General features: G+C 38.2%; 1 protein-coding gene across 3 annotated transcripts in view; it reads left to right on the forward strand.

The window, feature by feature from the left end:
- The window catches only part of CTSS (cathepsin S), a 28,385-nt gene extending 6,878 nt beyond the window's left edge, over positions 1 to 21,507 (forward strand). Inside the window, exons 5-8 of one of the 3 annotated variants that reach the window (XM_058715878.1) lie at positions 417 to 644; positions 1,870 to 2,035; positions 3,116 to 3,218; positions 21,346 to 21,507. In XM_058715878.1, coding sequence (XP_058571861.1) covers positions 417 to 644; positions 1,870 to 2,035; positions 3,116 to 3,218; positions 21,346 to 21,367 — 519 coding nt within the window. In that variant the 3' untranslated portion in view covers positions 21,368 to 21,507. The other 2 variants (XM_058715879.1, XM_058715877.1) reach the window with 2 other exon arrangements.
- The last annotated feature ends 1,625 nt before the right edge of the window (positions 21,508 to 23,132 follow it).

Raw genomic sequence — 23,132 nt, forward strand, 5'->3', positions numbered from 1 at the left:
AAGCTAAAAATGTTTGAAAAAATTTAACCTTATATTTTCAGGCCTCGTTTGAAAGGAGAAAGGGTGTTTTAGGTCAAGAGAAGATTTGAGCTGCTCTCAAAATCACTGTACTGTAGCTGCCTAATCTACCTCACGTATAGGTGAAGATAGCTGGGATCTGGTACACACTCAGTACGTACTGTTTCTTAATATATTCGATTATACTCTGAGCTCAGCCATTTGCATCTCTCTATCAACACTGGACTTTGCTCAGAGATCAACCAAGTGTTTAGTCTTTAGGCCCATGTCTAGGAAACGAAGAAACTGTAGTGCGGGGAGCCGTTTCCCGTAACAACAGACACAGCTGACATGTTTGCATTAAGGAAGTCCTCCTTACAGACTCTCTGACTGCCTTTGTGACTTTGTCTCTGTTTCAGGGCTCTTGTGGTGCCTGTTGGGCTTTCAGCGCTGTCGGGGCTCTGGAGGCACAGCTGAAGCTGAAAACAGGCAATCTGGTATCTCTGAGTGCACAGAACCTGGTAGATTGCTCGACTGAAAAATACGGGAATAAAGGCTGCAACGGTGGCTTCATGACAGAGGCTTTCCAGTACATTATTGATAACAACGGCATCGATTCAGAAGCTTCCTATCCCTACAAAGCCATGGTGTGTCACAAGTCAACTTTTTAAGCTGCCCTGTGACCTTATGCTATCCCTTGACTAACTGAACTAAACTTACCTTGAGAAGCAGTGTATGAAAACCCTGATCAGGGATTCTTAAATTTTCAAGAGTTCTCTTCCTTGTTCAGTAGCCTTCTTAATTTATTAGTGGCACAATAGTTTTAAGCAAGTAGAATCCATGCTTTAAAAATGGATTTGCAGCAAACCTTAGAATTCCTTCTGTCCATTTGCCTGGTATTTCAACTTGTTTTTCCTATGGTGTCCCGTGCTCACCCTTATTCTCAGATCATCAACCGTATCATTCTTCTACCTACTAAAAATCTAACTAATGCTCTCTTCTTCCTCCTCACCAGTTCATGACATATTTTGTTAAATGAATTCATATATCTTGGGGCGCCTGGGTGGCTCAGTCAGTTGAGCATCTGACTTCAGCTCAGGTCATGATCTCACAGCTCGTGAGTTTCAGCCCCGCATTGGGCTCTGTGCTGACAGCTCAGAGCCTGGAGCCTGCTTCGGATTCTGTGTCTCCCTCTCTCTCTGCCCGTAACCCACTCGCATTCTGCCTCTGTCTCTCTCAAAAATAAATAAACATTAAATGAATTCATAGATCCAGATTACTGAATATTTAGAAAAGATCAAAAATACCACTCCAAAACCTCCTCCCTTAACCACCATTACTTTGATTTATTTCTTTCAAGTTCTTTCTCTTATTAAGCATTTTAAAAACATAGTTATATGCACAACAAATGTGAATTTGTAACCCCTCTTTTGCCACTAAAATATATACTCTAAGTGTTCTTCATATTATACAGTCTTTAGAAATCATCATTTAAACTGCAGATCGTCTTGTTGGTATTATAGCATCAAAAAGATTTTTAAGTTCTAGTACAGAGCCTATGACCTTTACGCAGTATGCCTCCACAGCCCACCTGACCCTGAGGGACATTATCCGGCAACTTTACAGGCATGAAGATATCCACAATTTAAAACCATAGAATAGTTACATATTTCCTCTGTTACTGGTGAAACATGGAACTGTCAGGGTTTGGAAGATTCGATTTTTCTTTCTTTAAAAGGAGGAAGGAACCTTAGACATTCGAAAGGCTAAATGAGGAAAGAAAATGTATTTAAAATCCAGACTTAGGATGTTGGCTATTTATAAAGGAAGTTGAAGTATACTTCTTCATCTGATTTATATTCTTTTTTACAGGATGGCAAGTGCCAGTATGACTCAAAAAATCGAGCTGCCACATGTTCAAAGTACACGGAACTCCCTTTTGGCAGTGAAGAGGACTTGAAAGAAACCGTGGCCAATAAAGGACCTGTGTCTGTTGCTATAGATGCGAGCCACTCTTCTTTCTTCCTCTACAGAAGTGGTAAAAACTCAGACACATCATCCTCTTCTTATATGCTGCCCCGCGCTGTAAGAGAGAATATCATCCTTCCCCATCACCCCACCTCTGAATGTTGAGATTGGGTTAAACAGGTTCCTCCATTTCATATACGTATTTTATATCCAGCTCTAATTAGTGAAGGAATACTCATCAAAGTTTACTAACACTACATGCCACATACTATGATAAAGTCTTTCCATGCATGATCTTATTTAATCTTCACAATAACCCTATTTTACAGATGAACAAGTCTTAGACGGTTAACTTGCCTAAAGTCATATAGTCTGAAAGTGGTCAGTTAGGATTAGAAACCCTGCTACTTGACTTCAGAACCTGTGCCCCTAACCCCTGTCGCCACTGTGTACTGTAGGGGTAGCACGGCAGAATACAAGGAGGGCAGGGCACCCATCAATGTTAGAGCCTTGTATTAAACAAAGTAAGTGGCCCTTTTATTAAAAAACAACAACAGCAACACACCTCACCTTAAAGATCATTTCACCTAGTAAAGAATAAAAATGTATGGAACAAGCAATTTAGGAATATATACAAAGAAATATAGTAACCGACTCTATGTTAAAAATCATTAGGAGGGGCGCCTGGGTGGCTCAGTCAGTTGAGCGGCCGACTTTGGCTCAGGTCATGATCTCACGGTCTGTGAGTTCGAGCCCCGCGTCGGGCTCTGTGCTGACCGCTCAGAGCCTGGAGCCTGTTTCAGATTCTGTGTCTCCCTCTCTCTCTGCCCCTCCCCCATTCATGCTCTGTCTCTCTCTGTCTCAAAAATAAATAAACGTTAAAAAAAATCATTAGGAAAAGGTAGCCATTTATCAAAGATTTCTGAGGGAACTGTGATTGGGTTGATGCCAAACTTGGCAAGAAAACTGACAAGTGTAGCATTGATGGCAAAGAATTATGGTCTAAATAGTTTAATTAGAGTATATATTTCTAAAATTATAATTAAACTTGCCATGTATCCAAAACAGTCTACTAAAAGCAATAGCATTTTCAAATGTCCTTCATTGCTACATACCATTTACTCGTTTTCCCTCTCATATTTATTCTTAGGTGTCTACTATGAGCCAGCCTGTACTCAGACCGTGAATCATGGTGTATTAGTGGTTGGCTATGGTAACCTTAATGGAAAAGACTACTGGCTTGTGAAAAACAGGTAATGCATTTACATGTTAATGTATGTTTAATAAAACAAGGAACTCGATGGAGCTTCAACAAATGCTTTCTCGTATGATGATGATGATCATGATAATGACAATGATAAATATTTATAGCTTTTTATAAAATGACATACTAAATTAATCACTCGGTGCCCCCATTTCCTCACTTCCTATTCTGGCTTCAACACTTTGTTTTCATGACTTCTCTCCTATAATATTTCTCTGATCATTCCTTCTTAGTCTCTTTGATAAATATCCATTCCTCTGCTTGGTCTGTAAATGGTGGTCTTTCCTCCACGAGGAAAGACCATCTTTTGCTCATTAGTCTTTTGCTCATTAGTCTTCTGATTCTACATTTTTCTTAGGTACCATCATTCCATTCTTATGATTTTAGTTATAACCTATGTACTAATGGTTTTCAAATCTCTAGCTCGAGCTCTGACCTCTGCCCTGAACTTCGGACTTATCTATCTGGACATATCCACTTCCCTGTATCTTAGTTTCTCCAAACTCAGTATGTCCAAGGAGTTCAGTATCCTCTCTGCCATATCGTCCTCCCAAAACTTCCCATCTCGCTAAATGGCAACAACACACAACACAATCACCCAGTCAGATATTATGGGTTTGTCATAGGCCCATCCAGATCTCATCAAGCAACAAGTCAAACTACTTTTCCATGTATCTGTCCTTTTTTTCTGTCCCCTTTCCATTTCTTCAATTATTGCTTTGGGTCAGATGTTTCTTGCCTGGACTATTCCTACAGCCTTCAAACTGGTCTCCTTTACTCTCAAATCCATCTTTTACACTGCTTCAAAACTGGTTTGTCTCACATATGACAAACTGGGTTCATAACTGTTCTACTGGGTACCATTTGGTATAAAATTAATATTCCCCAGTGGGGAAGACAATCATCTATGTTGTGATCCCTGCCCGCCCTGCCAGGTTCAATTGCTGGCACCTGTCTTATACTTTTTTCATTTCAGTTACATTGAACTGTACATGGAGTTCCCATACATACCATTTATCTCTAATATCTTCACATCTTGGTTATGCTGTTCCCTCTGGAACATCCTTTCTCCTCACTTGGTTTATCCCACCTTTTCCTTCAAAACCAGCTTGGGCATTCTCTATACCAGAAATTTCCCCCTAAATCCTTGGGCTGGGTAAAATGTCTTTTTTCTATGCTCCCCAAATGTCTTATGCATCCTGGAGTATTTTATAGATTGTATTTAAATTTGTTTTTACCTATCTATCACTCTAATATTAATATTCTGTCTGTGCCTTTGGGGTAGGCATTTGTTTTGTCCTTGTATCCTTAGCTGTATGACCTGTTAGGAAAGTAGTTGCGGGAAATAACATTTCGCTTCACTTGTAACCTATTCATAGCACTGATCAGCTTGGGCCTAGATGAGTGATAACTTTTTTAAGTGAAGCAATATTTTTTCACTTACCTCTTTTTTTGTTGTTGTTGACTTCCTACAGCATATATTTTAACTTCTTTCTGTATTGAAACTGCTCTTCTTGAAGGCCATTTATAACTTTTATTTTATTTTTTAAAATTTTTTTAACATTTATTTATTATTGAGAGACAGAGAGAGACAGAGCATGAGCAAGGGAGGGGCAGAGAGAGAGGGAGACACAGAATCCAAAGTGGGATCCAGGCTCTGAGCTGTCAGCACAGAGCCTGATGCGGGGCTCGGACCCATAAACAGCGAGATCGTGACCTGAGCCGAAGTCAGACGCTTAACCAACTGAGCCACCTAGGCCACCCGGCCAATTATACCTTTTAGTGTTTAAACTCAAACCCCCTTCTCAGCACTTATTCATTCAATAAGTGTTTACTAGGCATCTCCTTGTAGGTGGGGGGCATTATCTAGGCCCTGGAGACACAAAAATTAATGAGAAGTCATCCTGTTCCAAATGAGCTCACAAAACAGTCCAATGGGGAATTAGATATATATTTAAAACAATAAAATACAACACATCATGGTATATGTATATGTCTCAATGGCTATGGGGCCATAAAAGAGGAGATGCCTAACTGCCCAAAAGTTTCACAGAGAAGGCACTACTTACTTGCATTAACTTCTCAAGTAAGTGGAATTGCTCATGTGTTGGTGGAGGGAAATAAATGGCCCAATAACTCAAAAAGGATATGCAAAGGCACAGAAATATGAAAAATTTCTCTGCTTTATAAACTCTACTGCTTTTATTTCTTTGGCATCTATGACATAACACTATCCTGACCCGTTTTGCTATACCAGCTTTAGCCTCATTTCCCATTTTCTTCCACTGGTCCCTTACAGTCTAGTTCTATCTGTATCAGAGAAAACTCTTTTGCTCCTTGAGTTTCAAAGTTATTGCCATTATGTAGATGATAACCAAATTCACAATCTCTAAAAATGACCTCTCTACTTAGCAACAGATATCCAACTTCCAATTTCATAGCTCTGCTGAAAAGTCCAAATCCCCTCCTGCCTACCCTATTACTACTTACAACATAACTATCTCTCTTTCACACACACACATACCCACACACACACACTCAACAAGTCTAAAATCAAATTCCCTCTCTCCCTCCATCTCAACTCCCCTTCCTACTCCACCCCTGGGAAGTATTTTAGAATAAGCTCAAGGGAAACTCATTCCCTGTTTTGAGTAATGCATTACCATCTTCAGGTTATCAAAGCCACACCTTGGTGTCATCTGGGCTCTCCCCTCTTTCCCTCAACCCACACGGCCCTGTCCATTTGGCCTTTGAATCGTACTTCGTATTCTTTTCTATCCAGGCTCTAATTCAGATTCCAGTCTTACCCAGCCAGGGAAGTATCTTCTTAAAATATAGATCATGTAGGGGCACCTGTGTGGTTCAGTTGGTTAAGCGTCTGGCTCTTGCTTTCCACTCAGGTCATGATCTTGTGGTTTGTGAGTTTGAGCCCCACACTGGGCTCTGAGCTGACAGTGTGGAACCTGCTTGGGATTCTCTCTCTCCTCTCTCTCTCTCTCTCTCTGCCCCTCCCCTTCACATGTGCATATGTGCATTCTCTCTCTCTCTCTCTCTCTCTCAAAATAAACTTTAAAAAAATAGACAGGGGCGCTTGGGTGGCTCAGTCGGTTGAGCAACCGACTTTGGCTCAGGTCATGATCTCACGGTTTGTGAGTTCGAGCCCTGCGTCGGGCTCTATGCTGACAGCTCGGAGCCTGGAGCCTGCTTCTGATTCTGTGTGGGTGTGTATCTCTCTCTCTGCCCCTCCCCCACTCATGCTCTATCTCTCTCTGTCCCAGAAATAAACATTAAAAACAATTTTTTTAAATAAATAAATAAATAAATAAATAAAGAGATCATGTAAACCCATAGTCAAAATTCTACACTTGATCTTAGTCAAAGGCTAAGAAGCGATGCAAGGTCAAAAATTCTAAATAGTTTACCATTGTCATCATAACGATGTCCAAATTTTTGGCCAGGCATTCAAGATTCTCCATTATCTAGTTTCCAACATAGCTTTTTAGACTTTTCTTCCACTAGTTCTCATGCACCCATATTTACACTCTGGCCACAGTGAACTACTTACTCATTATTCCCTAAGTTTATATACAATTGGCTATTTCTATATCTTTACTTAAGCTGTTTCATCTTTATGAAATGCCCTTAAAGCCCATTGCTACCTATAGAAATCCCACCTGTGTGGGGCACCTGGGTGGCTCAGCTGGTTAGGCCTCTGACTCTTGATTTTGGTTCAGGTCATGATCTCACAAATTCATGAGTTCGAGCCCCACATCAGGCTCTGGGCTGACAGTGCAGAGCCTGCTTGGGATTCTCTCTCTCTGCCCTTCCCTCACTCTGCCTCCTTCCCTCTAAGTCAATCAATCAATCAACCAATCCCACCAATATATGGTGAAATGGGCACTCTCATACATTCTAGGAGAAGAATAAATTGTTACAATCCTTCTTGGAAGCAATTTGATAATATGAATCAAGAACTTTTTAAATGTTTATACTCTTTGTCCAATTTTTCCTCATTTCTTGGAATCTATATGAAGGAAAGAATTCTACATATGGGGAAAACGTCATACCCAATTTAAGTAAATTGTAGCATTCTTCTTCTTTAACAGTGAAAGCCAGTAAACAACCGAAAATACCTAACAATAGGGACACTATTAAGCTATTACACAATCAAGCCCATGTATTAGAAATTATATTAGGGGCACCTGGATGGCTCAGTTGGTTAAGTGTCCGACATGATCTCACAGTTAATGAGTGCAAGTCCTGTGTCAGGCTCTGTGCTGACAGCTCAGAGCCTGGAACCTGCTTCTGATTCTGTGTCTCCCATTCTCTCTGTCCCTCCCCCTTTTGTGCTCTCTCTTGAATATTTTAAATAATGGTTTTTTTTAAATGTTTTTTTTTTAATGTTTATTTATTTTTGAGACAGAGAGAGACAGAGCATGAATGGGGGAGGGGCAGAGAGAGAGGGAGATACAGAATCGGAAGCAGGCTCCAGGCTCTGAGCCATCAGCCCAGAGCCCGACGCGGGGCTCGAACTCACGAACCGTGAGATCGTGACCTGAGCTGAAGTCGGACGCTCAACCGACTGAGCCACCCAGGCGCCCCTTAAATAATGTTTTAAATAAACAAAAACATTACTTAAAACAAGGAACTGTATTTATTCAGACTGTTATTAATACCCCAATAAAATACTTAGAATATATGTTTAAATTGAAAATACATATAAACATAAAACTTATGTATAATATAAATATTAAGTTTAAAATAATATGCCCAATTTCTTTGATTCATGTTATACTAAAGAATGAGAAGGAATGATACCAATTGTTAATAATGGTTATTTTTGTCTACCTTTATCTATTTTCCAAAGTCTTTAACATGTACCTTATTACTTTTAAGATGAAAAAGAAAGACACGAAAAATCCTATTCATTCTTCAAAACAGACCTGAAATGCTATCTCCTCCATACCCCATTAGTTTACTCAGAACTGTTTCTCTAACTTCTGAGCTTTAGAAATGCTTTAGAAATTCTATTCTAGTATTTAATACATTGTGCCTTGTGTTATAGCTATTCCTGTAAAGCATGCTCCATTCACTACAATATGAACTTATTAAAGGTAGAATAGTTTCTTGTTCATTTTTGCATCTTCATTCATACCCTGATTCAACAAACATATATTGAGTACCTACTGAGTGCCAGAGTGCCAAGCAGATATGGCAATGAAAATACAGCCTTTCTATCATCCTTCAAGATATTCATAGTCTACGAGAGTCAGGAAAACAGGCGGGTGCATGTACTGACCATTGCAATAGAATGTGATAAATACTAGGATAGAGGTTTGTACCAAGTCGCAGCGGAAGCACAGAAGAGTACTTGGCTGAGTCTGGGAAGTCAGGGAAGGTCTTTTGGCTGGGTTATTTGACTGAGTCTTGAAGGACAAGATGGAATTTGCCACATGAAAAAGAGCAATCAGAACAGAGGAAGCTAAATGTGCACAAACGCTGAGTGAGAGAAAGTAGAGGAGTTAAGGGAACTGCACGTTCTCTTATAAAGATTGTAGTATAAGGTGCCTGTTAGAGAGAGAAGTGAGATAGAAAGGGACCAAATTATGAGAGAGCACAGCGATCAATGACACTGAGTACTAACAAGGAGAGACCAGACATGGACATGAATTCTAGACTCTACAAGAGGTTGACTCAAACAAAATCCTCTTAGGTCATCAAAACTTTCTTACTGACCTCTTAAAAGGTTACTTTATATGTCATTTCCAGTGCTACCAGGTTAACCTCAAGTAAACGAATGTGAGTCTTCTATTTGGGTTCTTCTTTTATATCCTCCTTTTGTTTATACTTAATCTTTCTGGCAGGTGTATAACATTGATCCATGTTCCTGATTTTTTCCCCCTTTCTGGATATAGATATTTAGCTTCTTTATATAATACACTGTAGCATAGTGAGTAAAAGCAGTGACTTTGAAACCAGGCAGATCTTGGTTAGAATCCTAGTTCCATTTACTGTCTATATGACCTTAGGTAGTTATTTAACGTCTTGAATGTTCAATTTCCTCATCTGTAGAATGTGAATAATAGCCTCAACATCATTAGAAGGATTAAACAAGGGGGCGCCTGGGTGGCGCAGTCGGTTAAGCGTCCGACTTCAGCCAGGTCACGATCTCGCGGTCCGTGAGTTCGAGCCCCGCGTCAGGCTCTGGGCCGATGGCTCGGAGCCTGGAGCCTGTTTCCGATTCTGTGTCTCCCTCTCTCTCTGCCCCTCCCCTGTTCATGCTCTGTCTCTCTCTGTCCCAAAAATAAATAAAAAATGTTGAAAAAAAAATTTTTTTAAAAAAAAAAGAAGGATTAAACAAGATAATGTCTGTAAGACACTTAGCACATAGTGCCTGGCACGTAATAAGTGTCCAATAAATCATAGTTATTATTGCTATTATTATTCCACCCTTGAATCTCTCTCTATATATAAAAAACTATGCCCTCAATAGCATGCCAACCATAAAGTTATGTTTTATAGAATGCTTTCATAATTCCTAAAAATACAGACCAATAATTTAATGCCAAAGCATAATTGAGAAAAATTATTTTATGGGGGCAAAAATAATGCAAAGTACCTGATTGTATAACCCTCTGATGGTTTGCCTTAATCCAGAAACAAAATTTAGAGCATCTAGGTGAGGAATGGTGACCTACATATTCTTCAGGGACATCTCCTTAAACATGAAGCAGTAAAAATTCTGAGGTTATACTATCTGATAAGATCCTGAAGTATCTGTATAGTCTGTGTTGCCACTTGTGGGCGGATCCATAAATTTAGAAAGCTACATACAATTGCTATCTACTTAGAAAAAGTTAGCAGACTAAGGAGCAGTGAAAGCCACCCCAGTCTAAGAGACTGTCAACAAGAAGGGCCAAAATCATCTTTAGAAAAAAAAGGAGTTCACTGCAGCTTTATTCACAATAGTGAAGATATGGAAGCAACCTAAATGTCCATACACACACACACACACACACACACACACACACACAATGGAATATTTCTTGGCCATAAAAAAGAATGAAATCTTACTGTTCACGACAACAGGTATGAAACTAGAGGGCATTATGTGAAGTGAAATAAGTCAGAGAAATAAACACCCTATGATTTCACTTATATGTAGAATCTAAAAAATAAAACAAAACAGAAACAGACTCTTAGGGGCGCCTGGGTGGCGCAGTCGGTTAAGCGTCCGACTTCACCCAGGTCACGATCTCGCGGTCCGTGAGTTCGAGCCCCGCGTCAGGCTCTGGGCTGATGGCTCGGAGCCTGGAGCCTGTTTCCGATTCTGTGTCTCCCTCTCTCTCTGCCCCTCCCCCGTTCATGCTCTGTCTCTCTCTGTCCCAAAAATAAATAAAAAACGTTGAAAAAAAAATTAAAAAAAAAAAAAAAAAAAGAAACAGACTCTTAGATACAGGAAATAAACTATTAGTTACAGAGGGGAAAGGGTTTGGGTGGATGGGAAAAATAGGTAAAAGGGGATTGAGAGATACAAACTTCCAGTTATAAAATAAATAGGTCATGGGGATGTAATGTATAGCATAGAGAATATAGTCAATAATATTGTAATTACTTTGTAATGGTGACAGGTGGTAACTAGATTTATGAGGATCATTTGTAATGTATAAAAATAGTAAATCCCTGTGCTGAAACTAATAGGATATTATACGTCAATTATGCTTTTGTGTTTTTTTAATTTACATCCAAGTTAGCATATAGTGCGACAATTTCAGTAGATTCCTTAATGTTCCTTACCCATTTAGCCCATCCCCCCTCCCACAACCCCTCCAGTAACCCTAAGTTTGTTCTCCATATTTATGAGTCTCTTACGTTTTGTCCCTCTCCATTTTTATATTATTTTTGCTTCCCTTCCCTTATGTTCATCTGTTTTGTCTCTTAAAGTCCTCATATGAATGAAGTCAGATGATATTTGTCTTTCTCTGACTGACTAGTTTCACTTAATATAATACCCTCTAGTTCCATCCATGTAGTTGCAAACGGCAAGATTTCATTCTTTTTGATTGCCAAGTAATACTCCATTGCATATATATACCACATTTTCTTTATCCATTCATCCATCGGTGGACATTTGGGCTCTTTCCATACTTTGGTTATTATTGATAATGTTGCTATAAACATTGGGGTGCATATGCCTATGCTTTTGTTTTTTAAAGGGAGGAGTTTAATCTAATGCACAGATCAATGAGTAATGCAGACCCAAAGTTATTGGACATAGAATAATTTTAGCTTGGAGAAAAAAATTAAAGGCGTTAACCATGTACTCATGAGAACCTTAAATACCCACACACATACTACCAAGGAACTAAGAAACCATCCAGAATATCTTTAAGCAATATCAGGTGAACTCTCTAAGATAATCAGTTGTGGGGTGCCCAGGTGGCTCAGTCGGTTAAGCATCCAACTTCAGCTCAGGTCATGATCTCATGGGTTCATGAGTTCGAGCCCCACATCGGGCTCTGTGCTGACAGATCAGAGCCTGGAGCCCATTTCGGATTCTATGTCTCCCTCTCTCTCTGCCCCTCCCCTGCTTGTGCTCTGTCTCTGTCTCTCAAAAAGCGAATAAACATTAAAAAAATAAGATAATCAATTGCAAAATAGATGGGCCTCTTAGACAATGAAGAAAGTTGAAGGAGTTGGTGGATGCGGGACACTAATGTTTCCTTTTCATCCATAAGTGGATTAAGTTAGTAAAATGCAAGTTGGAAAAAAGAATATATTCCATTTTCCCTCACTGAAAGCTACTGTCTGATCTTTCAAGAGATCCTGACTGTTAGAGTTAGAGTATACATTCTACATTAGACATCATGGGTACTTCCTCCTCCCCATGGAATCAAAGGCTGGAAAAGGGTTAAATAAGGAAGAAGTTATAATCTCATGATTTTTCTTAGATATTTATCTACAAAGAGATTAAAAATGTGCATATTGGTTTATAACTCAAATAGAATATTTATTGCCACTACTCCACTGAAATCACTCTTGTCAAGATTAGCAATCATCTCCACCTTGCCTCATTAAACAGTTTTCAGGTTTCATCTTCCCTGAACTCTTAACGTTTGATGTACGGTGACTCTCTATATTCTGAAGTATTTCATTTGACTTTCAGGGGACCATACCCCCTGGTTTTCTTCCTATTTTACTTTTCAGGCTCCTGAGCTCCTTAGTTCCTCTTATTCTTCCTCACTTTTATAAATATTAGAATGCTCCAAGCCTCAATTTCTCTCCCTTTATGCTCGCTCTTTAGATGGCCTCATTTAGTCTCACAGTTTTAAACAATACCTGATGACTGTCAACTTTGTATTTTCAACCTAACTTCTTCCCTGAGCTCCAGACTCTGTGTCCAAAAGCCTACCATCTGCCTTTCCGCTTGAGTATCTACAGGCCTCTTTAACGAACCATGTCCAAAACAGAATTCTTGACTCCCTGCTACTGCCCCAGTTTTTCCCCTCTCAGTATATGCCAACAGCATTTTCCCCAGGTCAGAATATTGGAGCCATCATTTCTTTTTTCGTCTGATACCCCACACCTAAACCATCTGCAAATTCTGTCATTTCTATCATCATTAAGTTGTCCCAAATCTTACCACTTCTCAATATCTCTACTGTTACCACTCTAATTCAAGCCACCATCCATCCATCTCTTGATCTACTGCAATAATCTCCCAACTGGTAGTCACTTACCCCCTTGTTTGCCTACAGTCGATCCAATACACAGTAGCCAGGGTGATCTTTCTAAAGCATCAAGCAGATTATACTATTCTCCTACCCCAAACCCTCTAATGGCTTTCCTTCATACTCAGAATAAAATCTGTGACCTATAAAACCATGACAATTTCTGGCCTCAGCCTGTCTCTCTAACCACTACCTTCCCCTGTCTCACTCAGCTCCAAGGACACTAGCCCTTTTTCAGTACCTTTTCTCAAGGTACTCTTGAAATTTCTCATACATCAAGCTTATCCCAGCTCATTTTTCCAGACCTTTGCGTCATTTGCACCTTCACTTTACTAGATCTTTGCTCAAATATTTCCTCAGAGAAGCATTCCCTGACCACTCCTTCTAAAATGTAGCCCTGATTCCCAACATTCCATATCCTCTAACTCTGCTTTATTTTTCTTTATAGTACTTACATCTTGTCATATTATTTATTTGTTTATTGTATGTTTCCTGTGTAGGCTTTGAAAAGACTTTGTCTTATTTACCTCCGTAACCCTAATGCCTAGAATAGTGTCTGGCACAGTCTAAGAAGCTAAGCACTGTGGTTTATTAGAAATGAAATTGGTATACATTCTAGAAGGAATGTCTAACCAATTGGTAGACTATAATATGCAGAGAGAAGGTAGGGTGACCAACCATCTCACTTTATCAAAGACTAAGGGGTTTTCCAGGCCACAGGATATTTAAAAAAAAAAAAAAAACTAGAACAGCTCCTTGCAAACTGGACTGTTGGTTACCCTAGAAAAAGGCTATCTTTTCTAAAAGGGGTGGACTCACACTTGGATAACAAAAATAGCTACCTCTACTTATTCAGCATTTACTACATACAGACACTGTACAAGCACTGTACATACATTTTTCTCACTTAGTTTTTAAGGTAATCAATGAGATATCCATTTTATCTCCTGATAAACCTCTGATATTGACAGAGTTAAGAAACTTGCCTGCAGGTGAACAGATTGAATGAAAGGGCTATAGAGTTAGTAAAAATAAACAACTTGGTAAGGACTAGAATGAACATTTGGAGCTGACCTTTTACAGTTCTGAAGGAAAGAATTTGTCCTCACATATTTATTTAGCTTGAGACTTTTAAATCAGTTTTATTCTTTAAGAGAAGGTTACCAGGACTCAGTCAAAAAGAGTCTGGGATTTTCTACAAAGTTTGGGACAGTTGATCTTGGTCTATGAAGGCGGGAAGAGTAAGCTCTCCAGATTCTGAATAGGACCTCATTGACTGAATTCATACTACTAGTAATTACAACCTCAATTCAACTTTCATTACCAGAACTTAGGTCCAAACTCAGCTTGTCTAAAAATTGTTATCTACTTTTTTAAGGCAATGAAAGCAAGTACAAGTAAGCAAGGTACAGTAATATATCTGATATAATTAATATAAGGTTGTGGATGTTCTGGTCTGAATTTTATTCTTCATGCTACCTCACTCATAGGAATAATGTAGGGCTAGGGATAGTATAAATGTTAGAGTAGGCTTTGGAATAAAACAAGCCTAAATTTGCACCCTGGCTTCATAATTAACCATCTGCGCAAGCCATTTTACCTCTTTGACCTTTTCCCTCTTTAGTAAAAAGAAGATAACACCCACCTCACAGGGTGATGATTGAGATAGCATATGTTTGTGGGTTTTTTTCAAAATTTTAAAAATATTTATTTTTGAGAGAGAGACAGAGTGCAAGCAGGGGGAGGAACAGAGAGAGAGAGAGACACAGAATCTGAAGCAGGCTCCAGGCTCCAAGCTGTCAGCATACAGCCCGACGCAATGCTCTAACTCATGAACCATGAGATCATGACCTGAGCTGAAGTCGGCTGCCTAACCGACTGAGCCACCCAGGTGCCCCAGTGAGACAGCATATGTTAAGGTACTTAGCACAGAGTACTTGTTCAATGAATGATGGCTATTAATATTAATGATAGCTTCGCCGGAATTTATTATTATTGCTTTTAGATACTAAAAGAATAGTACATCCATTGATGAGAGGTGACAGTGGAGTTTGGATTTTATTCTAAAGATATTGGGGAGGCATTAAAGGATGTTAAGCAACAAAGTAGCAATAAATTAAAGGAAACAATAAAGAAGCCCAAAAAGTTTTATTTTTTTAAGTTTTTATTTATTTTGAGAGTGAGAGAAAGAAAGAGACAGCATGAGCAGGGGAGGGGCAGAGAAAGGATCCCAAGCAGGCTCTGAGCTATCAGCAGGGAGCCTGATGCGGGAGCCCATAAACCCTGAGATCATGATCTGAGCTGAGATCACCACCCAGGTACCCCAGCCCATCAAAGAGTTTAAGAGGAGAAAGCAGAGAGAGAAGAGAAAAATCAGGACACGGTAGCATCTTAAGGCCAGGAGAGAAGTAATAGATAACGGTGTTAAAATGTACAAGAGAGGAAAATTAAGACCTGTAACGTGTCCACAAATGGCTGATACAGAGAACGTTTAAGGTCTATTAGAGCACAGCCATTCTAAAGCAGCCACTTGTCTGCTTGCAATTAAGCAGCATTTCTTAGTTTCCCTGCTGCATGTTTTTACATGTTTTACACAATCAACCTTTCCTTCAAGTCTCGAGCAAAAATTTGCAATGGCTTCCTTTTGCCGAAGGAATTAATACTACAAGTTCCTTAGCCTGTTGTTCTAAGCTCTTCACAACATGGCCCCAAACCAACTTTCTAACTTCTTTGTGTCCTACTACCCTAAAGACCTCCAATTTTCAACTAAATGTCTCGCTACTCTCCAAATATAAACACAGTAGGCATTTTCTCTGTTTCACGCTTTTATTTGTATCCTAGTTACAGCACTTAACAAAGTCTCTTAATATTAGCATTATTTGTATATCTACAATTACAAAACCTCAGAAACATAAAAAACTTAAGAAATTTCTCTTACAAAAAGTGTGACCATTTTATTTTTACTAGTCCGTGGAAAAATGAGAAAAAAAAAAGAATATTTTGGTGTATCTTCCATAAAATAAATGTATCTGACTCAAAGGACTATCCTTAAATTAAAGACTATGTCCTCTTAAGTTTTCTTTTGGTGTTAAACATCCTTTCTTTTACAATATGATGGTGATAATAAAGAGTATGGGTTGTGTTTTTTTTTTTTCAATGTCCCTACTTGCTAATTTAAAACTTGGTAACCTTAGGGGCGTCTGGGTGGCTCAGTTGGTTAAGTGTCCAACTTTAGCTCAGGTCATGGTCTCGCAGTTCATGGGTTTGAGCCCCACATTGTGCTATCTGCTGTCAGCACAGAGCCCGCTTCAGATCCTCTGTCCTTCTCCCTCTGTTCCTCCCCTGATCATGCTCTCTCTCAAAAATAAATATTAAAAACAATTTTTTAATTAAAATTGGTAAAATTGCAAAAATTTTTTTTGAAATTATAAAAGTTGATGAAATCAAAAAGTGAGAGAACCATTGATCTCTTCTAACCCTTACTTGACCCACGAATCCCCTCTGCAACATCTCTAACAGGTTATGCAAACCTCTGGATGAACACCTCCAGGGCCACTGAGCTCACCCCCTCCCAAGAGAGCATATTCCATTTTTTTCACAACTTTACCTATGAGAAAGCCTTACCTCAGCTCCACTTCTATGTCAAAAAGCTGTTTGAAAGCTTCACTTTTTATTGCTTACTTTGGAATTCCCTGCCCTATGCCTTTTCCATAATAGTCACTCAAAAATATTTCTTAATTGACATTCTCTAAAGGAATTTAAGTTTGATAGAAAATTACAACCTATGATCCTACTATGCAAAAACATTTAGAGATGGGGCCTTGGAAAGGATAATAACACTCTCTCCCTGCAGAAGGCATATTTACAAAATAGGAGGATTAAAGGTTTGGGATGGAATTTATAACGTTTTCCTTAGGTATTAAGTCAATTCACCAACATAGCATTAAAGCCTTCCAAACTCGCCTTTGAAAATTGCCTAAAAGCCCTGGGGAAATTATTATATTATTTTGTTCTAATTTGGTTTTATACTTTTATATATAATCACTTTAGGAGAACAACAATTTAGGAGACAAAAAGCTGATAATGTGATATGATTATATTCATTAGTAATGTTGTGTTGTCTTTTTCTGAAGCTGGGGCCTGAATTTCGGTGACCGAGGATATATTCGGATGGCAAGAAATAGTGGAAATCATTGTGGGATTGCTAGTTATCCCTCTTACCCAGAAATCTAGAGGATCTCTTCATTGTATAACAAGTCAAGAAAAGAAACACTTTCTCTTCACTTAATTTTACCTGCCATAACCAGTAGAAATAAGGGAATCATGAACAATGTATATTTAACGTACTAACAAAATATATAGTTTGACTCTTCTACTTTTTTAATCTTGCAGTTATGGAAAACTTTTGCCAGGTAAATTAACAATGCATTATAGATATAACTGTATGAGACTTAGTTAACCTAAGACAATCTGTCATGTTTGTTTTGTCACTGTCTTATTTTACATGCTTTGTCTTTTTAAGTTCCCTGATATACTTTTGTAATACGATGGCATATCAATGCTTAATAAATACCTGTTTTCATCTTTGTATCATTACCACATACCATTATTTTCTTATACTTAGGTAACTATTATAATCTATCATGAGAATGTAAACTGTAGGATGCTGGTGAAGGGCTTTGGCAACTTTAATGGAAAAAACTAGGTTATTAATGTCCTAGGGCTCAGATTGTATCTTTGCACATTTAAGGATTCAATTATTTTTTAAAATAAATGTTAAGGTAGGCAAATATAGTAAAACCTTGGTTTGCAAGCATAATTTGTTCCAGAAACATGCTTGTAATCCAAACCACTTGGGTTTCCCCATAAAAAGTAATGGAAGTTCAGATGATTCATTCCACAACCCAAAAATATTCATATAAAATTTATTACGATACTGTAATAGAATATAAAATAATTTTAAAAATACAAACTATAAAATTATAAATTATAAAAATAAATTAACCTGCACTTACCTTCAACAACCTTCATGGCTGATGTGAGGGAGACAAGAGAGAGGAGAGTTATTGTGTAGGATGACTTTTACTATCACTAACAGAATCACTGCTATCTATTGGCTCAATGGGATCTTCTTCTGCCTGGAGGCCATTGTATATGCTCACAAGGATGTGACTATAGTACAGTATTAATAAACTTGTTGTATACTGTATTTAATGTAACTGGCAATCAGGCAGCAGAGGAAAGGGTCTATATCTGCAGGCAGCCTGACTTAGAATGAAGCAAAGCATTTCTAAGCTTACTCTTGTACAGAAAAGCAAAGGACTGTCCATAGGTGCTTGGAAGTGACAAAACATACACTAGTGACAGTTGTGGGCACCTTCCAACATTCTGAAAAGTCACTGATTTCTGCCAAATAGCGCCCCTGAGACCAAGCATCCAAGCATGGGAGATGATCACCCACAATCCCATAAAGAGAGAGAGAGAGAGAGAGAGAGAGAGAGAGAACCATTGGCTCAGTTGTGATTATGTGACATTCGGTGTCACGTACTCCTCGTATTGCAAGAAATCACTCATTTATCAAGTTAAAATTTATTAGAAATGTTTGCTCATCTTGCAGAACACTCACAGAACAAGTTACTCGCAATCCAAGGTTTCACTGTACTTAAGAGACAATCTGTTTTCAAGCATTTTGGAAGAATCATTTTAACGATCAACAATAAATATACTAATTCAAATTATTTTTACCTAGTCATTAGCAACTTGGCAAATAATTAAGTCAACCTGAATAGAATAAGAAAACCGCATCTCTTTTAAAATATTCCATTACTGATATTTTAATCTAATTCAGATTGAGCTTCCTCTCAACTGCTCTAGAATAGTATACAGGTTCTGAGGATGCAGCAAGAACTTTAAATTTTACAAGTTTACGCATATGACATGAAAAACATGTGGGATGATATAACTGGTTTATCTTAAAATGAACTTAAACTAATTTCACTGTCTTTGGTTCCCTCTCTGCAAAGAACATTTTATTTTATTTTATTTTTTAATTTTAAAAAACATACTTATTTATGTATTTTGAGAAAGAGAAAGATAGAGCATAAGCGGGGGAGGGACAGAGACAGAGGGAGACAGAGAATCCAAAGCAGACTCTGCACTGTCAGCACAGAGCCTGACATAGGGCTTGAACCCATGAATCGTGAGATCATGACCTGAGCCAAAATCAAGAGTGGGTCTCTTAACTGACTGAGTCACCCAGGCGTCCCAAGATCATTTTAAAAAGCAAGGCTTGCTAATTAATTAATAAAACATGAACATATATATGACTATCATTAAAAGTATAGAGAAGCATTGTAATTAAAAAGTATTTAGTCAAGGGGTGTCTAGCTGGTTCAGTCCTTAGAACATGGGACTCTTATTTTCGGAGTTGTGAGCTCAAGCCCCATGTGGATGTAGAGCTTACTTAAAAAAAAAATAAGAAAAATAAAAGTGTTTATTAAATATATATATGTATATGTGCACATATATTTAGTTGATTATTCTTTAGTTTTTATTTTGCCCACAATTTTTCAAGCACTGTAAATGGAACAAAAACATAGGTCTTAACTTTATTAAGTCTGATGAAGCCTATAAACACTTTTTCAAAATAATGTTTTTAAGTGAAAAAACTAAAACATAGGATCACAAAGGAAACCAGTTTTATTGAAATACAGTTATTAAAATGTTAAAGTATAGGGGCACCTGGGTGGCTCAGTTGGTTAAGTGTCCAACTTCGCCTCAGGTCGTGATCTCACAGTTCATGGGTTTGAGCCCTACGTTGGGTTCTGTGCTGACAGCTCGGATCCTGGAATCTGCTTCCGATTCTGTGTCTCCCTCTCTCTCTGCTTCTCTCCCACTCTCACTCTGTCTCTCTCTCTCTCTCTCAAAAATAAGTAAAGCATTAAAAAAACTTTTTTATTTTATATATTTTATTTATTTTATATATGTGCCATAGTAATACATATGCTTCTTTATAAATGCATTAAATAACAAGAGTTAATAACTATCTTAAATTTGAAGTAGTGATGAGTATAAATGATATTTGAAAAATATCTGCAGAAACTGTAATGTGATATGAAAACATCTGATTTTTCTTTTGGTGATAAAGTTACAAGTATTGCTAATATTATTGTTTTATGGACTATATTCAGAATTGAAGGAAATAGTAACTTTCAGTTAGAGGTTAGTGAAAAGAAAGATGTAATATTTTTCCCATACAAATTCATAATTTCTCTGAATTCTATCCATGGAGCCTTTAGACATCTTAGATCCCAGGTAAAGAATCCTTGAACTAAATAAGCAGAGTAAGGAAATACTTAACAAAGATCTTTATTTTATGTGCAACATAAAGGGAAATTTTTAGCAATAAGTAATATCAAACTTATAGAAATAAACAGCTTTTTTGTTAAAAAAAATTAAAAATTTGAGGGCGTCTGCATAGCTCAGTAGGTTAAGTGTCCTACTCTTGATTTCAGCTCAGGTCATGATCTCACAGTTCATGGGTTCAAGCCCTGAGTTGGGCTCTGCACTGACAGCATGGAGCCTGCTTGGGCTTCTCTCTCCCCTTCTTGCGGCCCCTCCCCCACTCTCTCTCTCTCTCTAAGTAAATAAACTTAAAAAAATAAAAATAAAAATTTAAAACAAAGAAGAAGCCTAAGATTAAATTTATCCTGGGGGCACCTGGTGGCTCACCTGGTTAAGTGTCTGACTCTTGATTTTGGCTCAGGTCATGATCTCAGGGTCATGAGATGGAGCCCCAAGTTGGCTGCACACTCAACGCCAAGATTCTCTCTCTCTCCCACTCTCTGCTCCTCCCCCTCTGTTTCTCCTTCCCTCCCTCTCTCTCTCACTCTCAAAAAACACTTTTTTAAAAACCAGAATAAACTTATCCTGGAATCTGTATATAGGGATGATTTGAAGAAAATAAAAAGAAGGATACTACCCAGAAAGTATTACAGTAAGTACATATGTGAGGTGATATAAACCCCTGGACAACTTTAGCAGCCATGAAAAAGAGAAAAAAATTTTTAAAAGATAAACGAGTAAATCTAGGAGTCATAGACTAAAAGCTGACAAAACTTTTAACTGGATATTAAAGGTAAAGAAACAAGTATTTAAACATTGCAGAACTAGGAATCCATTGGACAATGCTACCATGAACATATAAGGAAAATATGAAGATAAGACTTATTTCCTTGAATAAAATTATCCTTTTTTTTTTACTGTTCTCTAGATGAGAATCTTGATGATGCTTCAAATATGCATACTCTAACTTACCAGAGGAACTATATAAATCAGAACACGCAAATCTTTAAAAATGAAAATACTCCTTCCTATCTTTCTTAGTCTTTCAGCAGAGGCAGGATAAGGCACCTCCACATGGAAAGAGACCAATTCACTCATACAGCAAATTCTAATGGAGCACCTTCTACACGCTAGGCTCTGCAAAGTATCAGCAAAGACACCACAGCTTTCTTGGAGCTTATCCCCTGGGTGGTGGGTGGGGATGAGGGCAAGGGTTAAATAAGTAACCAAATAAATAAAGATGATTTTGAACATTGAAAAACAAATTTTAAAAATTAAAACAAGCGGGGCGCCTGGGTGGCTCAGTCAGTTAAGCCTCCGACTTCGGCTCAGGTCATGATCTCACAGTTCGTGAGTTCGAGCCCCGCGTCGGGCTCTGTGCTGACAGCTCAGAGCCTGGAGCCTGTTTCAGATTCTGTGTCTCCCTCTCTCTCTGACCCTCCCCCGTTCATGCTCTGTCTCTCTCTGTCTCAAAAGTAAATAAACGTTAAAAAAATTAAAAAAAAAAATTAAAACAAGCAATCCTTAAAAGACATAACTACTCAGGATGAATCAATGTGTCTTTGCAGATGCCTGCCCCCCTCCCCAATTCATTCTCCAACCAACAACCAGAGTGATAATGTAGAAACATAAATTTGATATCTTTCCCAATCGTAAGCACTCAATAGCTCCCATTATACCTGAAATAAAACACAAATTCCTTAACATTGACTATTAAATTCTGCATATCCTGGTTTTCCTATCTCATCTGGAGTCAGTTTTCCACATTTGCTATGCACTTGCCATACTGGCCTTCCTTCAGTTTTTGAAGTACTTCTCATATTAGGGCCTTTGCAAATGTTTTTCTCCCTGCACAGCATACTTTCCCGCCACATTCTTCTTCTTTTTTTTTCTTTTTTTCTTTTTTTTTTCACACTCTTCTTCTAATAACTTCTACTCATCCCTCTGGTTGTAACTTAAATGTAATTTCCTTAGGTCTTCCATGACCCACCTTCTCATGTAAACTGCTTTTCCACCTTTGACTCTTATTGAATCCAGTACTTACATCAAATTATAATTATATACATATTTATACTTGTTTGTATAACATCTCTCTCCTTCATTAGATCATAGACTCAACTATGGCAGAAATCATGGCTCTTGTTACCACTTTGTAACATACTGTAACTGTACATAGCACAGTGCCTGCCTTAAAGTACTCTGTCACTATTTGATGAAAGAAAAAATACACGAGTGATAGATGAATGCAAATGAATAACCAGCATATTGTGTTAGAAGTAAAGCTGTGTCCTAATAGTTCTTCCACAGTAATGGAAATCTAAAACTTGCAGAAACTATTTTAAAACTTCTATTAAAATTTAAAAGAACCTAAAGAAAAAAATTTTTAAAGGAAGCTATTATTCAAAACTTTCTTTTCCTTCTTCCCTCTCTCTTTCTTATCCCTCCTAGGCCTATACTTTAACCCAGATTTTGTTCCTCTTCCTTTCTACTTCACCGAGATAAAGATAATTAATGAGATTGCTTTAAGAAAACAGTAAGCTGGGACACCTGGCTCAGTTGGCTAAGCAACATACTGTAGATCTCAGCTCAGGTCATGATTTTGTGGGATCATGGGATTGAGCTCTGAGTCAGGCTCCTTGCTGATAGCCCGGAGACTGCTTGGGGCTCTCTCTTTCCCTCTCTCTCTGCCTCTCTCCTACTCATGCTCAATGTCTCTCAAAATAAATAAAAATAATCTTTAAAAAAAACCAGTAAGTGGGGCGCCTGGGTGGCGCAGTCGGTTAAGCGTCCGACTTCAGCCAGGTCACGATCTCGCGGTCCGTGAGTTC

Source organism: Neofelis nebulosa, chromosome 2 (assembly GCF_028018385.1).
Source record: "Neofelis nebulosa isolate mNeoNeb1 chromosome 2, mNeoNeb1.pri, whole genome shotgun sequence".
NCBI classification, from domain to species: domain Eukaryota; kingdom Metazoa; phylum Chordata; class Mammalia; order Carnivora; family Felidae; genus Neofelis; species Neofelis nebulosa.